Raw genomic sequence first — 19,842 nt, forward strand, 5'->3', positions numbered from 1 at the left:
TTGCTCCACAAGTAAGTAAAGCCATATGATAATTGACTTTCTCTGCTTGACTTATTTCACTCAGCATAATCACCTCCAGTCTTGTCCATGTTGATACAAAATGTGGGTATTCATCCTTTCTGGGGGAGGCATAATATTCCATTCTATGTATGGGTCATATCTTCTTTATCCACTCGTATGTTGAAGGGAATCATGGCTCTTTCCATAGTTTGACGATTGTGGACATTGCTGCTATGAACACTGGGGTACATATGGACCTTCTTTTCATGATATCTGTATCTTTGGGGTAAATACCCAGTAGTGCAATTAGAGGGTCATAGCATAGCTCTATTTTTAATTTTTGAGGAATCTCCACACTACTTTCCAAAGTGGCTGTACCAACTTGCATTCCCACCAACACTGTAAGAGGGTTCCCCTTATTCTACATCCTCTCCAACACACGTTGTTTACTGACTTGTTAATCTTTGCCATTCTAACTGGTGTAAGGTGGTATCTTAATGTGATTTTGATTTGATTTTGATTTGGCTAATGTTGAACATTTTTTCATGTGTCTGTTACCCACTTGTATGTCTTCTTTGGAGAAGTGTCTGTTCGTGTCTTCTGCCCATTTTTTGACATGATTATCTGTCTTTTGAGTTTTGAGTTTGAGGAGTTTTTTATAGATCTTGGGTATCAGCCCTTTGTCCTTTGTCTGTACTGTCATTTGAAAATATCTTCTGTGGGTTTCCTCTTTGTTTTGTTGACTGTTTCCTTTGCTGTGTAGAAGCTTTTGATCTTGATGAAGTCCCAAAAATGCATTTTCACTTCTGTTTCCTTTGCCTTTGGAGACATGTCTTGAAAGAAGTTGCTGTGGCTGATGTCGAAGAGGTTACTGCCTATGTTCTCCTCTAGGATTCTGATGGATTCCTGCCTCACATTGAGGTCTTTTATCCATTTTGAGTTTATCTTTGTATATGGTGTAAGAGAATGGCCAAGTTTCATTCTGCTATACATAGCTCTCTAATTTTCCCAGCACCGTTTATTGAAGAGACAGTCTTCTCTCCACTAGATATTTTTTCCTGCTTTGTCAAAGATTATTTGACCATAGAGTTGTGAGTCCATATCTGGGCTTTCTATTCTGTTCCACTGGTTGATGTGTCTGTTTTTGTGCCAGTCCCATGCTGTCTTGGTGTGATCACAGCTTTGTAGTAAAGCTTGAAATCGGGCAACATGATGCCCCCAGTTTTGTTATTCTTTTTCAATATTTCCTTAGCAATTCAGGCTCTCCTCTGGTTCCATACAAATTTTAGGATTGTTTGTTCCAGGATTTTGAAAAATATCACTGGTATTTTGATCAGGGTGGCATAGAAAGTATGGATTTCTCTAGGCAGTATAGACATTTGAACAAGGTTTATTCTTCCAATCCATGAGCATGGAATGCTTTTCCATATTTTTGTTTCTTCTTCAATTTCTTTCATGAGTGTTCTACAGTTCCTCAAGTACAGATCCTTTACCTTTTTGGTTAGGTTTATTCCCAGGTATCTTATTGTTCTTGTTGCTATAGTAAATGGAATTCTATTCTCTGATTTCCCTTTCTATATTTTCGTTCTTATTGTATAAGAAAACAACTGATTTCTGTACATTGATTTTGTATCCTACCACATTACTGAAATTCTGTATGAGTTCTAGTAGTTTGAGGGTGGAGTGTTTTCAGTTTTCCATATAAAGTATCATGTCATCTGTGAAGAGAGAAAGTATGACTTCTTCTTTGCCAATTTGAATATCTTTACTTTCTTTTTGTTGTCTGATTGCTATTGATAGGATGTCTATTACTATGTTGAACAACAGTGGTGAGAGTGGGCATCCTTGTCATGTTCCTGATCTCAAAGGGAACGCTTTCAGCTTTTCCCCATTGAGAATGATATTCGCTGTGGGTTTTTCATAGATAGATTTTATGAAGCTGAGGAATGTTCCCTCTATCCCTATACTCTAAAGAGTTTTATTAAGAACGGATCCATGCTCTATTTTGTCAAATGCTTTTTCTGCATCTACTGAGAGGACCATGTTGTTCTTCTATCTTCTCCTATTGATTTGTTCTATCACATTGTTTGATTTGCAAATGTTGAAACACCCTTGAATCCCAGGGATAAATCCTACCTGGTCATAATGTACTGATGGATCCTATTTGCTAGGATCTTGTTGAGAATCTTGACATCCATATTCATCAGGGATGAATTGGTCTGAAGTTCTCCTTTTTGATGGAATCTTTGCCAGATATGGGGATTATCATAATTCTGGCTTTATTACAAGAGTCTGGAAGTTTCCTTTCTGTTTCTATATTTTGAAACAGCTTCAGAAAGTATTATTTCTTCTTTGAATATAATGGTACGATTCCCCAGGGTATCCAACAGGTCCTGGGCTCTTGTTTTTTGGGTGGTTTTTGGTCACAGCTTCAATCTTGTTACTAGATATTACTCTATTCAAATTGTCAGTTTCTCCATTTCTGACTTAGAAGTTTATAAGTTTCCAGGAATGCAACCATTTTTTCTAGGTTGCTTAACTTATTGGCATATAACTGTTGATAATAATTTCTGATGATTTTTTCTACTTCCTTGGCATTAGTCTCAATCTCTCCCCTTTCATTCATAATTTTATTGATTTAGGTCCTCTCTTTATCTCTCTCTCTCTCTCTCTTTTTTGATTAGTTTGGCAGTAGTTTATCAATCTTATAGATTCTTTCAAAGAACCAGCTTCTAGTTTCATTAATGTGTTCTACTGTATCTCTAGTTTCTAACTCATTGATTTCTGCTCTAATCTTGATTATTTCCCACCTTGTGCATGGGGTTGGCTTAATTTGTTGTTCATTTTCTAGTTTTTTAATGTGTAAAGAGAGGTAGGGTGTTCTGGATTTTTCAATTTTTTGGAGGGAATCTTGGATGGCTGTGTATTTGCCTCTTAGGACTGGCTTTGCTGTATCCCATAGGTTTTGGACCAATGTGTCTTCATTTTCATTGGTTTCCATGAATTGTTTAAGTTCCTAGTTTTCCTGGTTGATCCAATCATTCTTAAGCATGGTGGTCTTTAGGTTCCAAGTGTTTGAATTCCTTCCAAACTTTTCTTGTGGTTGAGTTCTAGTTTCAAAGCATTGTAGTAAGAGAATACACGGGGAATAATCTCAATCTTTTGGTATTGGTTAAGCCCTGATTTGTGACCCTGTACATTGTCTATTCTGGAGAATGTTCCTTGTGCACTCGAGAAGAATGAGTATTCTGTTGGTTTAGGGTGGAATGTTCTGTATATATCTATGAGGTCCATCTGGTCCAATCTGTCATTCAAAGCTCTTGTTTCTTTATTGATTTTCTCTTTGGATGATCTATCTGTTACTGAGAGTGGCATGTTAAGATCCCCTACAATTAATGTATTCATATCAATATGACTCTTTATTTTGATTAACAGTTGGCTTATGTAGTTGGCTGCTCCCATATTGGGGGCATACATATTTATAATTGTTAGATCTTCTTGGTGAATAGTTCCATTAACAATAATGTAGTGTCCTTATGTATCTCTGACTACAGTCTTTAGTTTAAAATTTAATTTATCTGACCTGAGAATTGCTACCTCAGCTTTCATTTGAGGCCCACTGGTATGAAATATCTTTTTAAATCTCTTCACTTTCATTCGGATGTATCTTTAGGTTCCAAATGTGTCTCTTATAGACAGCATATGGATGGGTCCTGTCATTTTATCCAATGTGCAACCCTGTGCCATTTTATGGGAATGTTTAGGCCATTAATGTTGAGAATGATTATTGAAAGATAAGTTTTTATTGACATCATGTTGCCTGAAGTTGCTGTTTCCATAGATTGTCACTGTAAATTTCTGTTCTTTGTCATTCCTGGGTTCTTTCTTCTTTTATAGAATCTCCCTTATTATTTTTTGTAGGGCTGGCTTGGTGGTCAAATACTCTTTGAAACCTTGCCAGTCTTGGAAGCTCTTTATCTCCCTAGCCATTTTCAGTGTCAACCTTGCTGGATCAAGTATTCTTGGCTGCATGTTCTTCTCATTTATTGCCCTGAATATGTCTTGCTAGCCCTTTCTGGCTTGTCAGGTTTCTGTGGACAGGTCTGACATTATTCTGATGGACCTTTCTCTGTACCTAATCTGTTACCCCTAGCTGCCCTCAGAAGCTCTTGTCTAAAATTATGATGCATCAGTTTCACAGTTAAGTGCCTCAACATCTTTCTAGATTCCTTAATCTTGGGGGTTGTGCTTTCTGCCTCTAGGATATGAACGCTTGTACCATTTTCCAAATTGGGGAGATTTTCATCCAGAATTTGTTCAACTATATTTTCTAGTCATTTCTCACCCACTCAGGCATCCCAATAATTCTGACATTGGAAAGTTTCATAGTGTCATTTATTTCCCTCATTCTGTTTTCATGGCTTCTAAACTGTTTGATGTAGGCCTCCTCCTGATCCTTTTTCTCTATCAGTTTGTCCTCTAGATCACTAGTTCTATCTTCTGCCTCAGTTACCTTATCTCTTAGAGTATTTAGATCAGATTGGATATCATTGATAGCACTTTTAACTTCTGCCATGTTGGCTCCTACTTCCGCCCTCAGAGATTCTTTGTTGTCACTTATGGGTTTCTCTAACCTAGCCATTGACTGGATAATTGTTACCCTGAAGTCCCTTTCTGACATACTGTTTATGTCCATGTCCAGTAGTTCTCTGGCAGAAGGCAGAGTCTCTAAATTTTTCCTGTTGGGTGTTCCTTATTCTAGTCATTTTGGTGACAGGTTGTTGAGGGGATGTATAGCCAAATATATCAACCACGATCCAGGGAAGGTGCACCCCAGAAAGTTTTGGAATGATGGAAGTCACCACCAAATAGAAAGAAAAAATTTAAAAAGAGAGAAAAAGAGAAAAAAAAGAGAGAACCCAGCCGACATGAACCCCCAAAGTAAGATTTATGAGGTATGTAAAGAAAAATGAACAAACAAAATGACCAACCAAAGAAAATGACAAGAAAAAAAATGAAGAACCCAGCCAAAATGAACCCCAAGAATAAGATTTATATATCAGAACAAAAACGAATACACAGAAACACTGATAGAAGAAGATGGGAGGGTGGAAGGTTATTTTGGTTCTTCCTGGGCATATCTTGATGTCTTTGTTAAAGGACTCAACTTTTCAGAGATATGGGGAAATTAAAACTGGTTTATATATAAAGGTAGTATTGAGTAGGGAAAGAGGGTTACCTGCAGCATATATCTACATGTATATTAACCAAAAAGAAAAAAAGAAAAAGAAAAGAAAAAGAAACCCAGGTATATGTATGAAAAAGTTCAAGTTAAAAAGTTATTATGGAATATGTTGTATTGAAACCTCTTGTTGTAATGGTAAGTAGGTTAAAAAAATTAAAAGAACAAGAAATGTGAGAACGAATTTAAAAAGTTGTATTTATGAAATATACAGGTTTTAGGGCAATGCAGGAAGGTTAATAGCTTAATATATTATTTTCCCCTGATTCTGGGGTTTTACAGTTTCATAGGAACCCTGTGGTTGTTTTCCTCTTGTTCTTTTGGCTTGCCTTCTGGGAGAGAGGCCTGCTGCACTGTTTTACTGTCAGTCTTGCTTGGATTGAGTTGTCCTGCAGGTTATCAAGGGGCTGCAGTCTGTGGAAACCAGTTTTTTGGGGTTTTGTTCTCTGGAGGTTTTTGTTCTTTGGCGGCTTTTTGTGGCTTTTCAGGGGGTCAGAGTAAAGAAAGAATCTGTCTGCACCCAGACCTCCTCCTCAGATAGAAGCCTCAGACTGTTCTCCTCAATGTCCAGAACACATAGACGCCCCCTCTGCAAACTCCGCTGAACAGCGCAACCTCCCACAGGCAGTGTGCACACCCAGCCTTGTATCAGTATTTGCTCGATTCCCCCACTTGTCTCTGCACCCCTATGCAGCTAAAACCAAGAGCTATATTGTTCCAGGGAGCCTGCCTCTGGTGGCTGCTTTTGCTGGGACTGCTGACTGGTTCTCTCAGGCACAGAGTGGTAGCATTCAGGCCCTCAGCCAGTCGCAGAAGGCCATGTTCCTAGACACTGCCAGCTAGCTCCCACACCAGGCTCTCTCAGGTGTGGGCAGAAGGGGAGTGCTCCTAGTGGAGCAGTTGTTCAAGCAGCAGAAAGCCACAAGCTCAGGGACCATGGACTGGAAACTCCGCCAGACTTTCTCTGGAAGGGGTGGTTGCCGGTGGTGGCCGTCCAGGGTCTGTGGGCTTAGGCCCATTCCCATGACTGTCCAATTCTACCAGTTGCCCCTTAAGATCTTTTGCTCTTTTTGAGTGCTTTAACCTCACTCCAAGTTAATGCTGGTCCCCAATCACAGGGCACTTTCGTATTGTGGTATTATTTTCTAATGGGTCACTTCTGGTGGTTCCCTCCCCCTTCTATTTATCCTCCAGTAACAGTCAGAGCATTCCCACTCTGCTTTACCTCTCCACGGATGTCTTCTGCCACCATGGAGATCCAGAATGTATAATCTTACACCCCAGGCTGATTTCATGGGTGTTCAGAGTGTTCTGGTAGATATTTAGCTTACTCTAGGGGACCAGTTGGAACAGGGTCTTCTACTTCTCTGCCATCTTGCCCCTCTTCTCTCTCCATTTTTCATTTTCTTATACTTTTTAATTTCTTCTTTGATTTCCTGGTTGACCCATTAATTGTTTAGTGACATGTTACTTGACCTCCATATATCTGTGCTCTTTCCATATTTTTTCTTGTATTTGTCTTACAGATTCATAACGTTGTGGTCAGAAAAGTCACATAATATGTCATTGAACTTCTTGGATTTATTGAGGTTTATTTTGCGATCTATTATATTTTCTATTCTGGATAATGTTCCATGTGCATTTCAAAAAGATGTGTATTCTATTTTTTGAATATATGTTATGAATATATCTGTTAAGTCCTTCTGTTCCAATTTGCTATTTCAAAGCCATTATTTTGTTGTTGATTTTCTTTTTAGATGATGTGTCCATTGTTGTAAATGGGGTGTTAAACGCCCCTGCCAGTATTGTATTATTATCAATTAGGTCCTTTATGTTTGTTATTAATTTTTATATATATATGGGTGCTCCTATACTGGGTGCATAAATATTTACAATTGTTTTATGTTCTTGTTTCATTGTCCTCCTTATTATTGTGCAGTGTCATTTTTTGTCTCTTGTTACAGTGTCTGTTTTAACATCTAGCTTTTCCAATATAAATATTGCTACTACAGGTTTCTTTTGACATCCATCTGTGTGACAGATATTCCTCAGTTCTCACACTTTTAATCTGACAATGTCTTTAGTTCTAAAATTAGTCTCCTTGTAGACAGCATGTAGATAGGTCTTTTTTTTTTTTTTAATATCCATTCTATGACCATATTTTTTTTTTCCTACTGGAGCATTTACTCCATTTACATTCAATCCAGTCAGTGATAGATATGTGGTTTATTGTCATTTTATTATTTGTTATGTTGTTATTTCTGAAGATTTTCTCTCTGATCCTTCTCTCTGTCTCTCTCTCTCTCACTCATCCTTTTCTGTATTTATGTAGTGGTGTATTTGATTTATTTCTCTCTCTTCTTTGCATACCTAGTCTTTTTGTTGTATGGGTATCATTAAATTTGTATATAACCATTTCTGCATATAGCAATCTATGTGAAGTTGATGGTTGTTTACATTTGAACCCACTCTTTACTCTTCTCCTCTCCATGTTCAAGGTAAATTTTGTTAGATTTTTTTTTCATCCTTTCTTTTCTGAGTTCCTTGACTTTTTTTTTTTTACAGAAATACTCATTTTTACTGCTTTTATGTTGCCTACCTCCAGCCTGTCACTTGTAGTGCCCTGCTGTGTGTCCTTTGTTTCCCAGGGCTTGGCACATCAGTATGTGTTCTGCATGTGCACTGCTGTTTTGTCTGAGCTGCTTTATCCTTCAGGCCAATAGTTCCAGAGGCTGTCTTTCCCTGTTGTGAGAAGTATTTGGTCCTGGGATGAATGTGACATATTTTAAGTAGGTGTACTCTGGTCTACTTGTGAAATGAGAGCTGTCATCACCACGACTAGAACCAAGGCTTTGCAAATCTTCTGGGTTGGGGGACACAGTATAAGCAAGGATTTGTGCCTGTCTTCTAGAGAAGTGGGCCTTGACAGGGCATGACTGGGAGAGGATGATTTCTGGAGCATGTGGCTTTGGTGTAACAAGTTAGGCAGTGAGCATTGGTCCTGGACTTGTTCTTTCAGGTGGCCCTGTACTTTTGCTGAGAAGGTGTGGGAAATGGCTCTAGCCAGTTCCTTTGCTCCCAGAGGGTCTCTCCATGAATGCTGCCTCTGTGGAATGCACTCTGAAATGAGCAAGTAACCTCCCTACTCTGTGCCTCAGGTGCTCCTCAGGTCACTGTCTCCATGCTCTATTTCCACAAGTTGTTTCCTTGCCTTCTCTCCAAGAGCAATACAATGCTATCCAGATCGCTGACCTTTAAAACTCTGCGATTTAAGTTCCACCTGTTGTCAGGAGTCTTAAAATTCAGCCCCTCTCACTTTCCATGCCAATTGTTATTTGTGCACTCCATGTGTGTTAGTCTGTCTCTCACCCTCCTCCATGACTGTGGCTCCCTCCTCACTGCAGCCACCGCAATCCATTTCTCTCCCAAACCACATGTCCAGTCTTCTACCTTCTTTGATGTGGCCTTTTCTCTACTTTTAGTCATGGAGTTTGTTCTCCTAGTCTTCAGATCAATTTCTTGATTACTTTGGATGATTTGGTAGTTATCTAGTTGTATCCATGGAGCAAGGAGAGTCTAGGGTCCTCCTACTCCTGCCATCTTCCAACAATCTATATCAAATCTATAAACATTAATAATAATTCTTAAATATCATCCAATATCCTGTCAATATTCAATTTTTTCCAATTGTCTCATAAATGTGTCACCAATATTTTCCCTCTTACTTTCTTTTTGGTCTCTGTATGCACTTATTTTCTCTTCAATTTTTCCTTCATTGAGGAGCTAGTTAATTCCCACAAAAATAACTCTGCACATGTCACTCTGGTCTTTGAAAAAATTATATTTTATAGCACAGCCTTTCCTCAAACTCAACTTTCCATCATATTCCTAATATGCAAAAATAAAGGATAGTTTTATTTTGTTTAAGGGATGCATTATTGGGCATCTTTCATAATTTAAAACTCCTATAATCCCTCTGGAAAACAGCATGGAGGCTCCTCAAAAAGTTGAAAATAGAGCTACCCTATGACCCAGCAATTTCACTACTGGGTATTTACACTAAAGACACAAATATAGTGATCAGAAGGGGCACGTGCACCCAAATGTTTATAGCAGCAATGTCCACAATAGCCAAACTATGGAAAGAACCTATATGTCCATCAAGATGAATGGATAAAGAAGATGTGGTACACACACACACACACACACACACACACACACAGGAATACTATGCAGCCATTAAAAATGAAATCTTGACATTTGCAATGACATGGATGGAACTAGTGGGTATTATGCTGAACAAAATAAGGCAATCAGAGAAAGACAATTATCATGTGGTCTCTATGATATGAGGAATTTGAGAGGCAGGGAGGGGGTGGTTTGTGAGGGGATAGGGGAGGAAAAAATGAAACAAGATGGGATCAGGAGGGATACAAACCATAAGAGACTCTAAATCTCACAAAACAAACTGATGGTTAATGAGGGGGAGAAGGGTAGAGAGAGGGTGGTTGGGTTTTGGACATTGGGAAGTGTATGTGCTATGGTGAGTGCTGTGAAATGCGTAAGCCTGATGATTCACAGACCTGTACCCCTGGGGCAAATAATACATTATATGTTAATAAAAACAATTAAAAAAATAAAACTCCTATAACCCAAATCTAATTATGATAGAGAATGAAGTCTTGTTTTGTTAACAGGATAAAATAGTACCATTATTTCCAAGACCATCTTCAAGGTCCAGGGTGTTGTTTGACAATAGCATACACAATTCACAGTATCATTAACCTTTACATTAATGGAATTTTTAGGAATTTTTAACTAGGTTGTGGTACTATGGGTTTTTAAAAAGTATGTTACCTATAAAATGGTCATTTAATTCATACTTTTAAATTTTAAAGTTGGATGTTTTTGTTTTGCATAAAATACAACTGACAATACTGTATCATTATTCCCTAAGCACATTGTCTGTTGCTATATCTCTATAGACAGCAATATATGTCTTACCCCTTCTCTGCCTAAAGAATTCTTATCAATTCTCTAAGATCCATATATAATAGCTCTATTTCCTTGAAGCCTTCTCTCTTCTTGTCTAGACAGAATTAATTTTTCTTTTTTCTTCTTCTAAAATGCCCTGCTTTATATCTCTGCTGCATCACTTATTATGGTGTGACTATTAAGCTATTCATATTATTCTATCATTATAGTTAGTATGTTAGTATGCACTTCATGGGTAAACTCTTGCATTTGCCCTCACTGGGCTTAGCACAGTACTTACAGTTGATATGCAAAAAAATGTTGACTTTAAGTAATGTTATATGGTTATTATAAAGATTAAATGAAATAATTTGTATCAATTGCCTGATGCAGTGCCTGGTTAGTACCAGTGTTCAGTAAAGTTTCCCTTCTTTTTTCTTCATACTCCAGCCTCACTTCTCTCAAATCCTTATGTATTCTGTCCATGAGAAGAAAATACAGATTTCTTGTTTTCATGGTTCACATGTCTCTTCTTCAGGGTACTGACTATTTTGCACCTTTCATTCATTCATTTATTTAAGGTCACTGGCTCTATTTATATCAGAGATCCTCCTCAGTCAGCAAACAGAGAGAAGATGACGTCTGCACCATTCCTGGATGCCAATCCTATGGAGAACTCATCACTAGTTAGTGACATCAAGATTGAGCCCCCAGAAGAACTTCTGGATAATGATTTCAACCTGCCCCAGATGGAACCAGTTGACCTCTCTTTTCACAAGCCCAAGGCTTCTCTCCAGCCTGCCAACCTGCTGCAAGCTCCAGTACACTCTACCAAGCCACAGCCTGCTCTCCAGACACTTTTAGTGTCCACTTCAACATCTAACACAGGCACATCAGCAAATACCCCTACAGTTCTGACTTCAGTCTCTATCCTGTCCTCCTCTCAGACCACTGGTGGCCAGCAGATCTTACATGTGATTCACACCATGCCTTCAGGCAGGCTACCAAATAAATTGAGTGGTCTGAAGACTATCCCACTTGTGGTACAGTCACTGCCCATGGTATATACTACTTTGCTTGCAGATGGGGACCCTGCAGCCATTACAGTCCCACTCATTGGAGGAGATGGTAAAAATTCTGGATCAGGTAAGCTTCAGTGTGCCTCTTTCTGGACCTTGACTTCCTCCATCTATTCTCTTTTGGAAATGTCCTATTTCCTATCTCTTTTCACACCTTTTAATTATTTGTGCACACAGCTTCAAGAATATTTATAAATAGTATTTTTTATCATGTCTCTTCAGTGCTTAAGAATGTGCAATGAGCAGTGGGTGTGGTGCATAAACAATGAATCTTGGAACAATGAAAAAAATTAAATTAAATTAAAATTTTTTTAAAAAAGAATGTGCAATGATGCTCTTTTGTTTAGTCCAGGCCTCTCAAATTGGGGCATACATATATTTGAGTGAAATACTATGTATCTTCCTGGAACCTGTGTGTTATTTGATAATAAGTAATTTAAAGCATTTTATATTTTAAAAATATGATTTTATTAGAGAAAAATGTACAATTTGAGTAACCTTTTAAGATAAAGCTGCAATGCCAAAAATAGTTTTAAGCTTGTTAAGGCACACACCCTGGGACATTCTAAGAAAATGTGCTTATCTGTCTATGCCACTAGGAATGCTTTTGTGGAAAAGTTGAGAACATTTCTGTCCCTACATAAGTAGCCATGCTTACCACCTGCCTCTCCCAATACCATATCTTTTCTCTTCCCTACAGGTAAAATAGTTTTCTTTGAAATATTGCCATCTTCCCTGTGCTCCTCTCCATTTGGCATCTATCACATTCCATTTTACTTTTTTTATTTGCCTGTGTTACATGTATATGGACATTCTTCCCAAATGAATTATAAATTTCTCAAGGACAAAATCTCTTATTTCCTTTTGTGCATCTTCAGAGAAGTTAACACAATGGTAGATAGTAGTTGTCATGCAACAAATAATTTGATAAACAAACTTTAAAATATGTACAGGAGAGAGTTCATATGCTATAATCTTCCTTTTTATTTAATCTTAAAAATAAGTTCAGAATTCAGAAAGGAATAAATTAAGTCCCTCTTTCACCACTATCTCCCAGCCACCCAGTTCCCATCATGGAGATGTGTCTACTTTAGTTTGTCATTGGAAATGATCAAAGACAATTGTATGATGTGGTTCAAAATCTTTAGCTTCACCACAACTCTAGAATTAAAATCAGTTTTGTATGTTGTGCCTTAGGAAGGACATTGGGAAATTGGAATATAATCAAAAGAGAGAGTTAGGATGGTGAGAGATTTCAAATACATGTCAAAAAAGGAGCTGATAAATATTTAGCATGAATTTAAAAGACAAAGGGATATATGTGGATGGAAATGACTAAAAATGAGATCTTAGCTAGGGGCGCCTGGGTGGCTCAGTGGGTTAAGCCACTGCCTTCAGCTCAGGTCATGATCTCGGGGTCCTGGGATCGAGTCCCGCATCAGGCTCTCTGCTCAGCAGGGAGCCTGCTTCCTCCTCTCTCTCTCTCTCTCTCTCTGCCTCTCTGCCTACTTGTGATCTCTCTCTGTCAAATAAATAAAATAAAATCTTTAAAAAAATGAGATCTTAGCTCAGTATAAAAAACACTTTCTAACACTTTTCTCATTGAAATTTTAAATTTTTTATTTTTTATAAACACTTCCTGGCAGATCATATGATAGTTGTCTTTCTCTGCTTGACTTATTTTGCTAAGCATGATACGCTCTAGTTCCATCCATGTTGTCGCAAATGGCAAGATTTCATTTCTTTTGATGGCTGCATAGTATTCCATTGTGTATATATACCACATCTTCTTGATCCATTCATCTGTTGATGGACATCTAGGTTCTTTCCATAGTTTGGCTATTGTGGACATTGCTGCTATAAACATTCGGGTGCACGTGCCCCTTTGGATCACTACGTTTGTATCTTTAGGGTAAATACCCAATAGTGCAAATTTAATGCCTTGTAATCATTCCATCATCACCAAATGTAGGAGACTGAAAAACAACATACTAAGCATCGAACTGTTGAGACTCTGTAGTATTTTCTCTGAATAAAAATGATAATCTAGGGCACCTGGGTGGCTCAGTGGGTTAAGCCTCTGCCTTTGGCTCAGGTTATGATCCCAGGGTCTTGGGATTGAGCCCCACATCAGGCTTTCTGCTCAGCAGGGAACCTGCTTCCCCCCTCCGCCTGTGCCTCCTTCTCTGCCTACTTGTGATCTCTTTCTCTCTGTCAAATAAATAAATAAAATCTTTAAAAAAATAATCTACTAGTGGTTAATTGTGATAATGATAAGTGTTTATGACAAAGTCTTGTCTTTGAGATTTCCCTGAGGGGTTAATTAAAATTTCAGTATCAGTTCCCATATAGAAAGAGAAAGACGAACAAAAAGGAAATGAGAAAATACAATTCCCTGAGAATTTGCTGATATCAAGGTAGTGATGACACTAAGCAATAATTTTACAGGGCTTTGAATTGCCCCCGTAATATCCCTCAGTCATCCAGAGCCACTCTGAATAAACAAAATAAGTTTCAAATATTTCAGTGTAATTTTAAACTAAAACCATTAGCCCGATAGTCTCCAAAATGGATGCTTACACCTTGGTTGGGATGTGGGTGAATGAGGAATGCACACAAAACAATCGGAGCACAAAAAGAAAGTATCAACGTTTCTATTTCTATTTTCTCACCCTTTACATGTTACTTTTATTTTTCACAATGTATACAAAATTTTAGTATACTAGGACATTTGTAACATATGTGCACACATGTATGCAGAGACACACATACACAGAAATGTATGCTTAAAACTTTTTAGTGTACATACAATCAGAGTATGGAGATAACTGCAATAGCAAAATGTTCCACTCCCCCCACCACAACCTTATTGCCATGCTTAAGCTTCTCCTATATAGAAATTTTGAAGCTTTAACTAGATATAGGAGACAGGTGACCATTTGATTGAGTTTTGGTGGGGATCTGAAACAACAGTGGTTGACAATAAATATTTGTGGGCTTCTCCCAAAATAGCTGAAAGGGAAAGATGCCAATATGAGTCAAACACCTACTAGGTAGTAGGTATGTGTTTCATCTAATTAACCAATTTCCATTTGGGGGCACAAAAACCAAAAGAGATATCCTCATCTCTGAAGTGAACCTAGGCATTGATCTTTGGACAGTCAGTAAACTATTTAGAAAGTTCAACTCAACAAACACAAATTGAGCCAGACATTTCAGGACACCCTTGTTGTGGAGGCTAGAGATAGAAAATTAAATCATACTCAGGCCCTATCCTACTTAACTCAGCTATCCTAGAGAAGCTCATTCCAGTGGTACCAGAATGCTCCTATTACCTTCCCTCAAAGAAGTCTTAGCTATGCTGAAAATTTTAAATGTTCTTCTCTTCCTTTCATAAAAACACACTTCTTTCATCCTTGACTTTTCTTTATTTCTCTATCTTGTTGCTACTTTTCATTGTGGGGCAAACTGGGAATCCTGAAAATGATCACAGAGGCATATATATATTTGTAGCCCACACTGCTCTTTTTCTTTACATTTAGTTAAAATTAACACCACCTCCTTGTCTTCACTGGATATCCCAAGTGACAGTGAGGAGAGTGCAATTGAGAGTGGATCTTCAGCTTTACAAGGTATTCAGGGACTACAGCAAGAGTGAGTAGCTTTTGTCTTTATTTCAGGTCTGTCTGTATAATCGTGTGTGTGTCTGTGGCAGAAGTGAAACAAATTCTCAGACACAATAGTAAGCATTTAAGGATAACAAAATATAGGTAGATCAGTGAAAAGATGGTGGAGGAGTAGGGGACCCTATATCAACCGGTCTGCTGAATTGAGATGTATATCTACCAGACCATTCTGAATAACCACAAAATCAGCCTGAGATATAACAAGATAGATCTGGATCTTTACAAACAGAATATCCCCAGTGGTCAGTCTTGAGGTATGAAGTGGGAGCCATGATTCCACTGGCAGATATCAGAAGACAAATGCAAGGGGGAGGGAGCTGCCATAAGCACTGGTGCCAGGAAGGTGAAATAACACAGGAACAAAAACGTGTCCCACAGTGGAGAATGGGCACAGATTTAAAAACCATTAGCAGAGGGGAAAGAACTTTAGGACAGCCCCAAAGACTGAAACCTGGAGCTATAGGAGCACACGTGTGAACTGGAAACAGCTTGCAGTTTTAAAACCATAAGTGACTCTTAATCTCACAAAACAAACTGAGGGTTGCTGGGGGGAGGGGGTTTGGGAGAAGGGGGTGGGATTATGGACATTGGGGAGGGTATGTGCTTTGGTGAGTGCTGTGAAGTGTGTAAACCTGGTGATTCACAGACCTGTACCCCTGGGGATAAAAACATATGTTTATAAAAAATTAAAATTATAAATAAAAGCACAAAGGACAGAGATAAGCCCAGCCCTGAGTGTGAGGGGTGGGAGTTCAGCTCTTGGGTGCACAACCCAGAATCCTGTGGATATAGCAGCACAGACAGAAATGGAAAGAGTGTCACCTGTAGAGCTCAGTGAAGATCAGACTGCAATCTCTCTGTTCTGAGACACAGGTTTGTATATGGTCACTTCTTTTTTTTTTAAGATTTTATTTATTCATTCGACAGACAGAGATCACAAGTAGGCAGAGAGGAAGGCAGAGAAAGAGAGAGGAGGAAGCAGGCTCCCTGTGGAGCAGAGCCTGATGCGGTACTCAATCCCAGGACCCCGAGATCATAACCTGAGTCAAAGGCAGAGTCCCTAACCCACTGAACCACCCAGGTGCCCCTGTATATGGTCATTTCTGCTCTGACTCTTGGAAGTGATGCAGAAAGCCACCAAGAAAAACCACCAGAGAACAAAAGCCCCCCAAAACCAGTTTATACTGCTCTACAGGGGGCAGGGCAATTCTGCTCAAATAGGAATGTCTGAGTAACAGTGTAGCAGGCCCTTCCTCCAGAAGATAGGGTGGAAGAACAACAAGCCAACAACCCTATGAGCCCTATAAAACATGTGCATCTTGCTTGGATTGTGGTCAATGATTTGGACTCTGTACATTCTCCCAACCACCCTTCAACAGAAGGACTAAAAGGAGGAACCCCAAAAAAAGGAAGAACCAGAGACTGTGACCTCTGCCATGGAACAAATGGATATGGATATAACCAAGATGTCAGAAATAGACTTCAGAGTAACAATTATGAAGTCAATATCTAGGCTTGAGAAAAATATTAATGACAATATAGAATCTCTAAGGGCAGATGTGAGATCTGATCAGGTTGAACTTAAAAATGCTGTTAATGAAATTCGGTCTATAGTGGATACGCAGACTGCTAGGGTAAACAAGGCATAAGAATGAGTTAGTGAGATAGAGAGTAAGATGATAGAAAAGAAGGAAGCCAAGTAGGCATAAGAAAAACAAATTAAAAACCAAGGAATCAAAATGAAAATGATTAGTGACTTAATGAAACATTCCAGTATCAGGATTATTGGGATCCCTGAGGGGTTGGAGAGAGAGGGAGGTCTAGAAGATTTATTTGAGCAAGTCTAGCTGAGAACTTCCCTAATCTGGGGAAGGAAACAAGCATTTGTGTCCAAGAGGCAAGAGAGGACCCCATTCAAGATCAGTGAGAACAGAGCAATGCCACATCATATCATAGTACAATTTGTAAATTATAGATCCAAGGAAACAATCTGAAAGTGGCAAGGGGGAGGAGATTTCTTACATACAGAGAGAAGAACATCAGAATAAAGTCAGACCTATCCACAGAGACATGGCAAGCCAGAAAGGGCTGGCAAGACATATTCAGTTTACTAAATGAGAAGAACAACAGCTAAGGACACTTTATCCAGCAAGACTGCCATTCAGAGTGGAGGGAGAGACAAGGAGCTTCCAAGACTGGGAGACACTGAGAGAATATGTGACTGCCAAGCTGGCCCTGCAAGAAATATTAAGGGGAGTTCTACAAAAGCAGAAAGACCTCAAGAGTGACATAGAACAGAAATTTACTATCTATAGAAACAAAGACTTATCACAGGTAACATGACAACAATAAAATAATATTTTTCATTAATCACTCTCAATGAATGGCTGAAATGCTCCCACGAAAAAACACAAGGTGGTAGATTGCATTAAAAGACATGACCCAACCATATGCTGTCTACAAGAGATTAATTTTGAACCTAAAGACACATCCAGACTGAAAGTGAAGGGATGGAGAACCATATTTCATGCCAACAGATGGCAAAAGAAAGCCGGGGTACCAATTCTCATGTCAGACAAATTAGATTTTAGGCTAAAGACTGTGGTTAGAAATATAGAAGGACACTATATCATTCTTAAAGGGTATAAACAAAAAAAGGATCTAAAAATTGTAAATATCTATGCTCCCAGCATGGCAGCAGCCAACTACATAAGCCAACTGTTAACCAAAATGAAGAGACATACTGATAATAGTATGTTAATAGTAGGAGACCTCAAAACTCCATTCTTAATAATGGACAGACCATTTAAGCAGAAAATCAACAAAGAAACAAGAACTTTGAATGACACACTGGATGAGATGGACCTCATAGGTAAATACAGAATATTCCACCCTAAAACAACAGACTATTTATTCTTCTCAAACTCACATGGAACTCTGCCCATAATAGACCACATTCTGGGTCACAAATCAGGTCTCAACTGACAACAAAATACTGCAATAATTGCCTACATATTCTCAGACTACAATGCTTTGAAACTGGAACTCAATCATAAGAAGAAGTTTGAAAGAAATTCAAACTCTGAGAAGCTAAAAACCATCCTGCTCAGGAATGTTTGGGTCAACCAGGAAACCAAAGAAGAACTTAAACAATTGATGGAAACCAATAAGAAATGAAAGCACATGGGCCCCAAACCTATGGGATACAGCAAAGACTGTCCTGAAGGGGAAATACAAAGCCAGCCATACCTCACTCAAAAAAATAGAAAAATCTCAAATACACAAATTAACTTTTCACTTTAAAGAACTGGAGAAAGAACAGCAAATAAAGCCTGAGCCAAACATGAGAAGAGAAATAATTAAGATTAGAGCAGAGATCAATGAATAAAAACCAGAACTACAGTAGAGCAGATCAATGAAACTAGAAGCTACTTCTTTGAAAGAATTAATAAGATTGATAAACCACTGGCAAGACTTATCCACAAGGCAAGAAAAAGGACCCAAATTAATAAAATTATGAATAAAAGGGGAGAGATCACACCTAACACCAAAGAAATGGAAATAGTAATCATAAATTATTATCAACAATTATATGCCCATAAATTAATCAACCTGGAAGAAATTGATGCCTTCCTGGAAACTATAAAGTATCAGGACTGAATCAGGAAGAAATTGACAAGCTGAATAGACCAATAACCAGTAACAAGATGGAAGTAATGATCAAAAACTTCCCAAAAAGCAAGATTCCAGTCCTGATGGGTTCCCTAGGGAATTCTACCAAACATTCAAAGAAGAAATAATATCTACTCTCCTGAAGCTGTTTCAAAAAACAGAAACAGAAGGAAAACTTCCAAACTCATTCTTTGAGGCCAACATTACCTTGATCCAAAAACCAGGTAAATACCCCATCAAAAAGGAGAATTTCAGATCAATAAATCCCTGATGAGTATGGATGCCAAAATTCTCAACAAGATCCTAGTGAAATAGGATCCAACAGTACAGTAAAAGGATTATGCACCATAACAAGCTGATATTTATCCCCAGGATGCAATAATGGTTCAACATTCACAAATCAATCAATGTGATAGGACAGGTTAGTAAGAGGAAATAAAAGAACCACATGGTCCTCTCAATTGATGCCAAAAAAAAGCATTTGACATAATACAGCATCCTTCCTGATTAAAATTCTTGAGTGTAGGGATAGAGGGAACTTTCCTCAATTTCATAAAAACCATCAATGAAAAGCCTACAGTGATTATCATTCTCAATGGGGGAAAAGCTAAGAGAATTTCCCTTAAGATCAAGAACACGACAAGGATGCCCACTCTTGCCACTATTTTTCAACATAGTACCAGAATTTCAACCAACAGCAATCACACCATAAAAAGAAATAAATGTACTCAAGTTGATAAAAAAAAAAAGAAGAAGTCAAACTCCCTTTTTGTAGATGACATGATACTTTATGTGGAAAACCCAAAAGACTCCACCCTCAAATTACTGGAAATCAAACAGCAATTCAGTAATGTGACAGAATACAAAAGCAATGCACAGAAATCAATTGCTTTCCTATACACTAACAATGTAACTTTGGAAAGAGAAATTAGGGAATCAACTCCATTTAAAATAGCACCAACAACCTTAAGATACCTTGGAATGAACCTAACCAAAGAGGGAAACCTTCTATACTCTAGGAACTAGAGAAAACTCATGAAGGAAACTGAAGGAGACACAAGAAAATGGAAAAACATTCCATGCTCATGGATCTGAAAAATCAACCTTGTCAAAATGTATATGCTGCCCAAAGCAATCTATACTTTCAACACCATCCTGATCAAAATACCAATTGTACTTTTCAACATAC

General features: G+C 38.3%; 1 protein-coding gene across 1 annotated transcript in view; it reads left to right on the forward strand.

Moving 5' to 3' along the window:
* KLF8 (Kruppel like factor 8) overlaps positions 1 to 19,842 on the forward strand; it is a 277,551-nt gene that overhangs the window by 219,153 nt on the left and 38,556 nt on the right. The window contains exons 3-4 of the mRNA XM_032330722.1: positions 10,798 to 11,362; positions 14,838 to 14,949. Of these exons, the coding sequence (XP_032186613.1) occupies positions 10,798 to 11,362; positions 14,838 to 14,949 (677 nt within the window). The remainder of the gene's footprint in view (positions 1 to 10,797; positions 11,363 to 14,837; positions 14,950 to 19,842) is intronic.

Source organism: Mustela erminea, chromosome X (assembly GCF_009829155.1).
Source record: "Mustela erminea isolate mMusErm1 chromosome X, mMusErm1.Pri, whole genome shotgun sequence".
In the NCBI taxonomy this organism is placed as follows: Eukaryota; Metazoa; Chordata; class Mammalia; order Carnivora; family Mustelidae; genus Mustela; species Mustela erminea.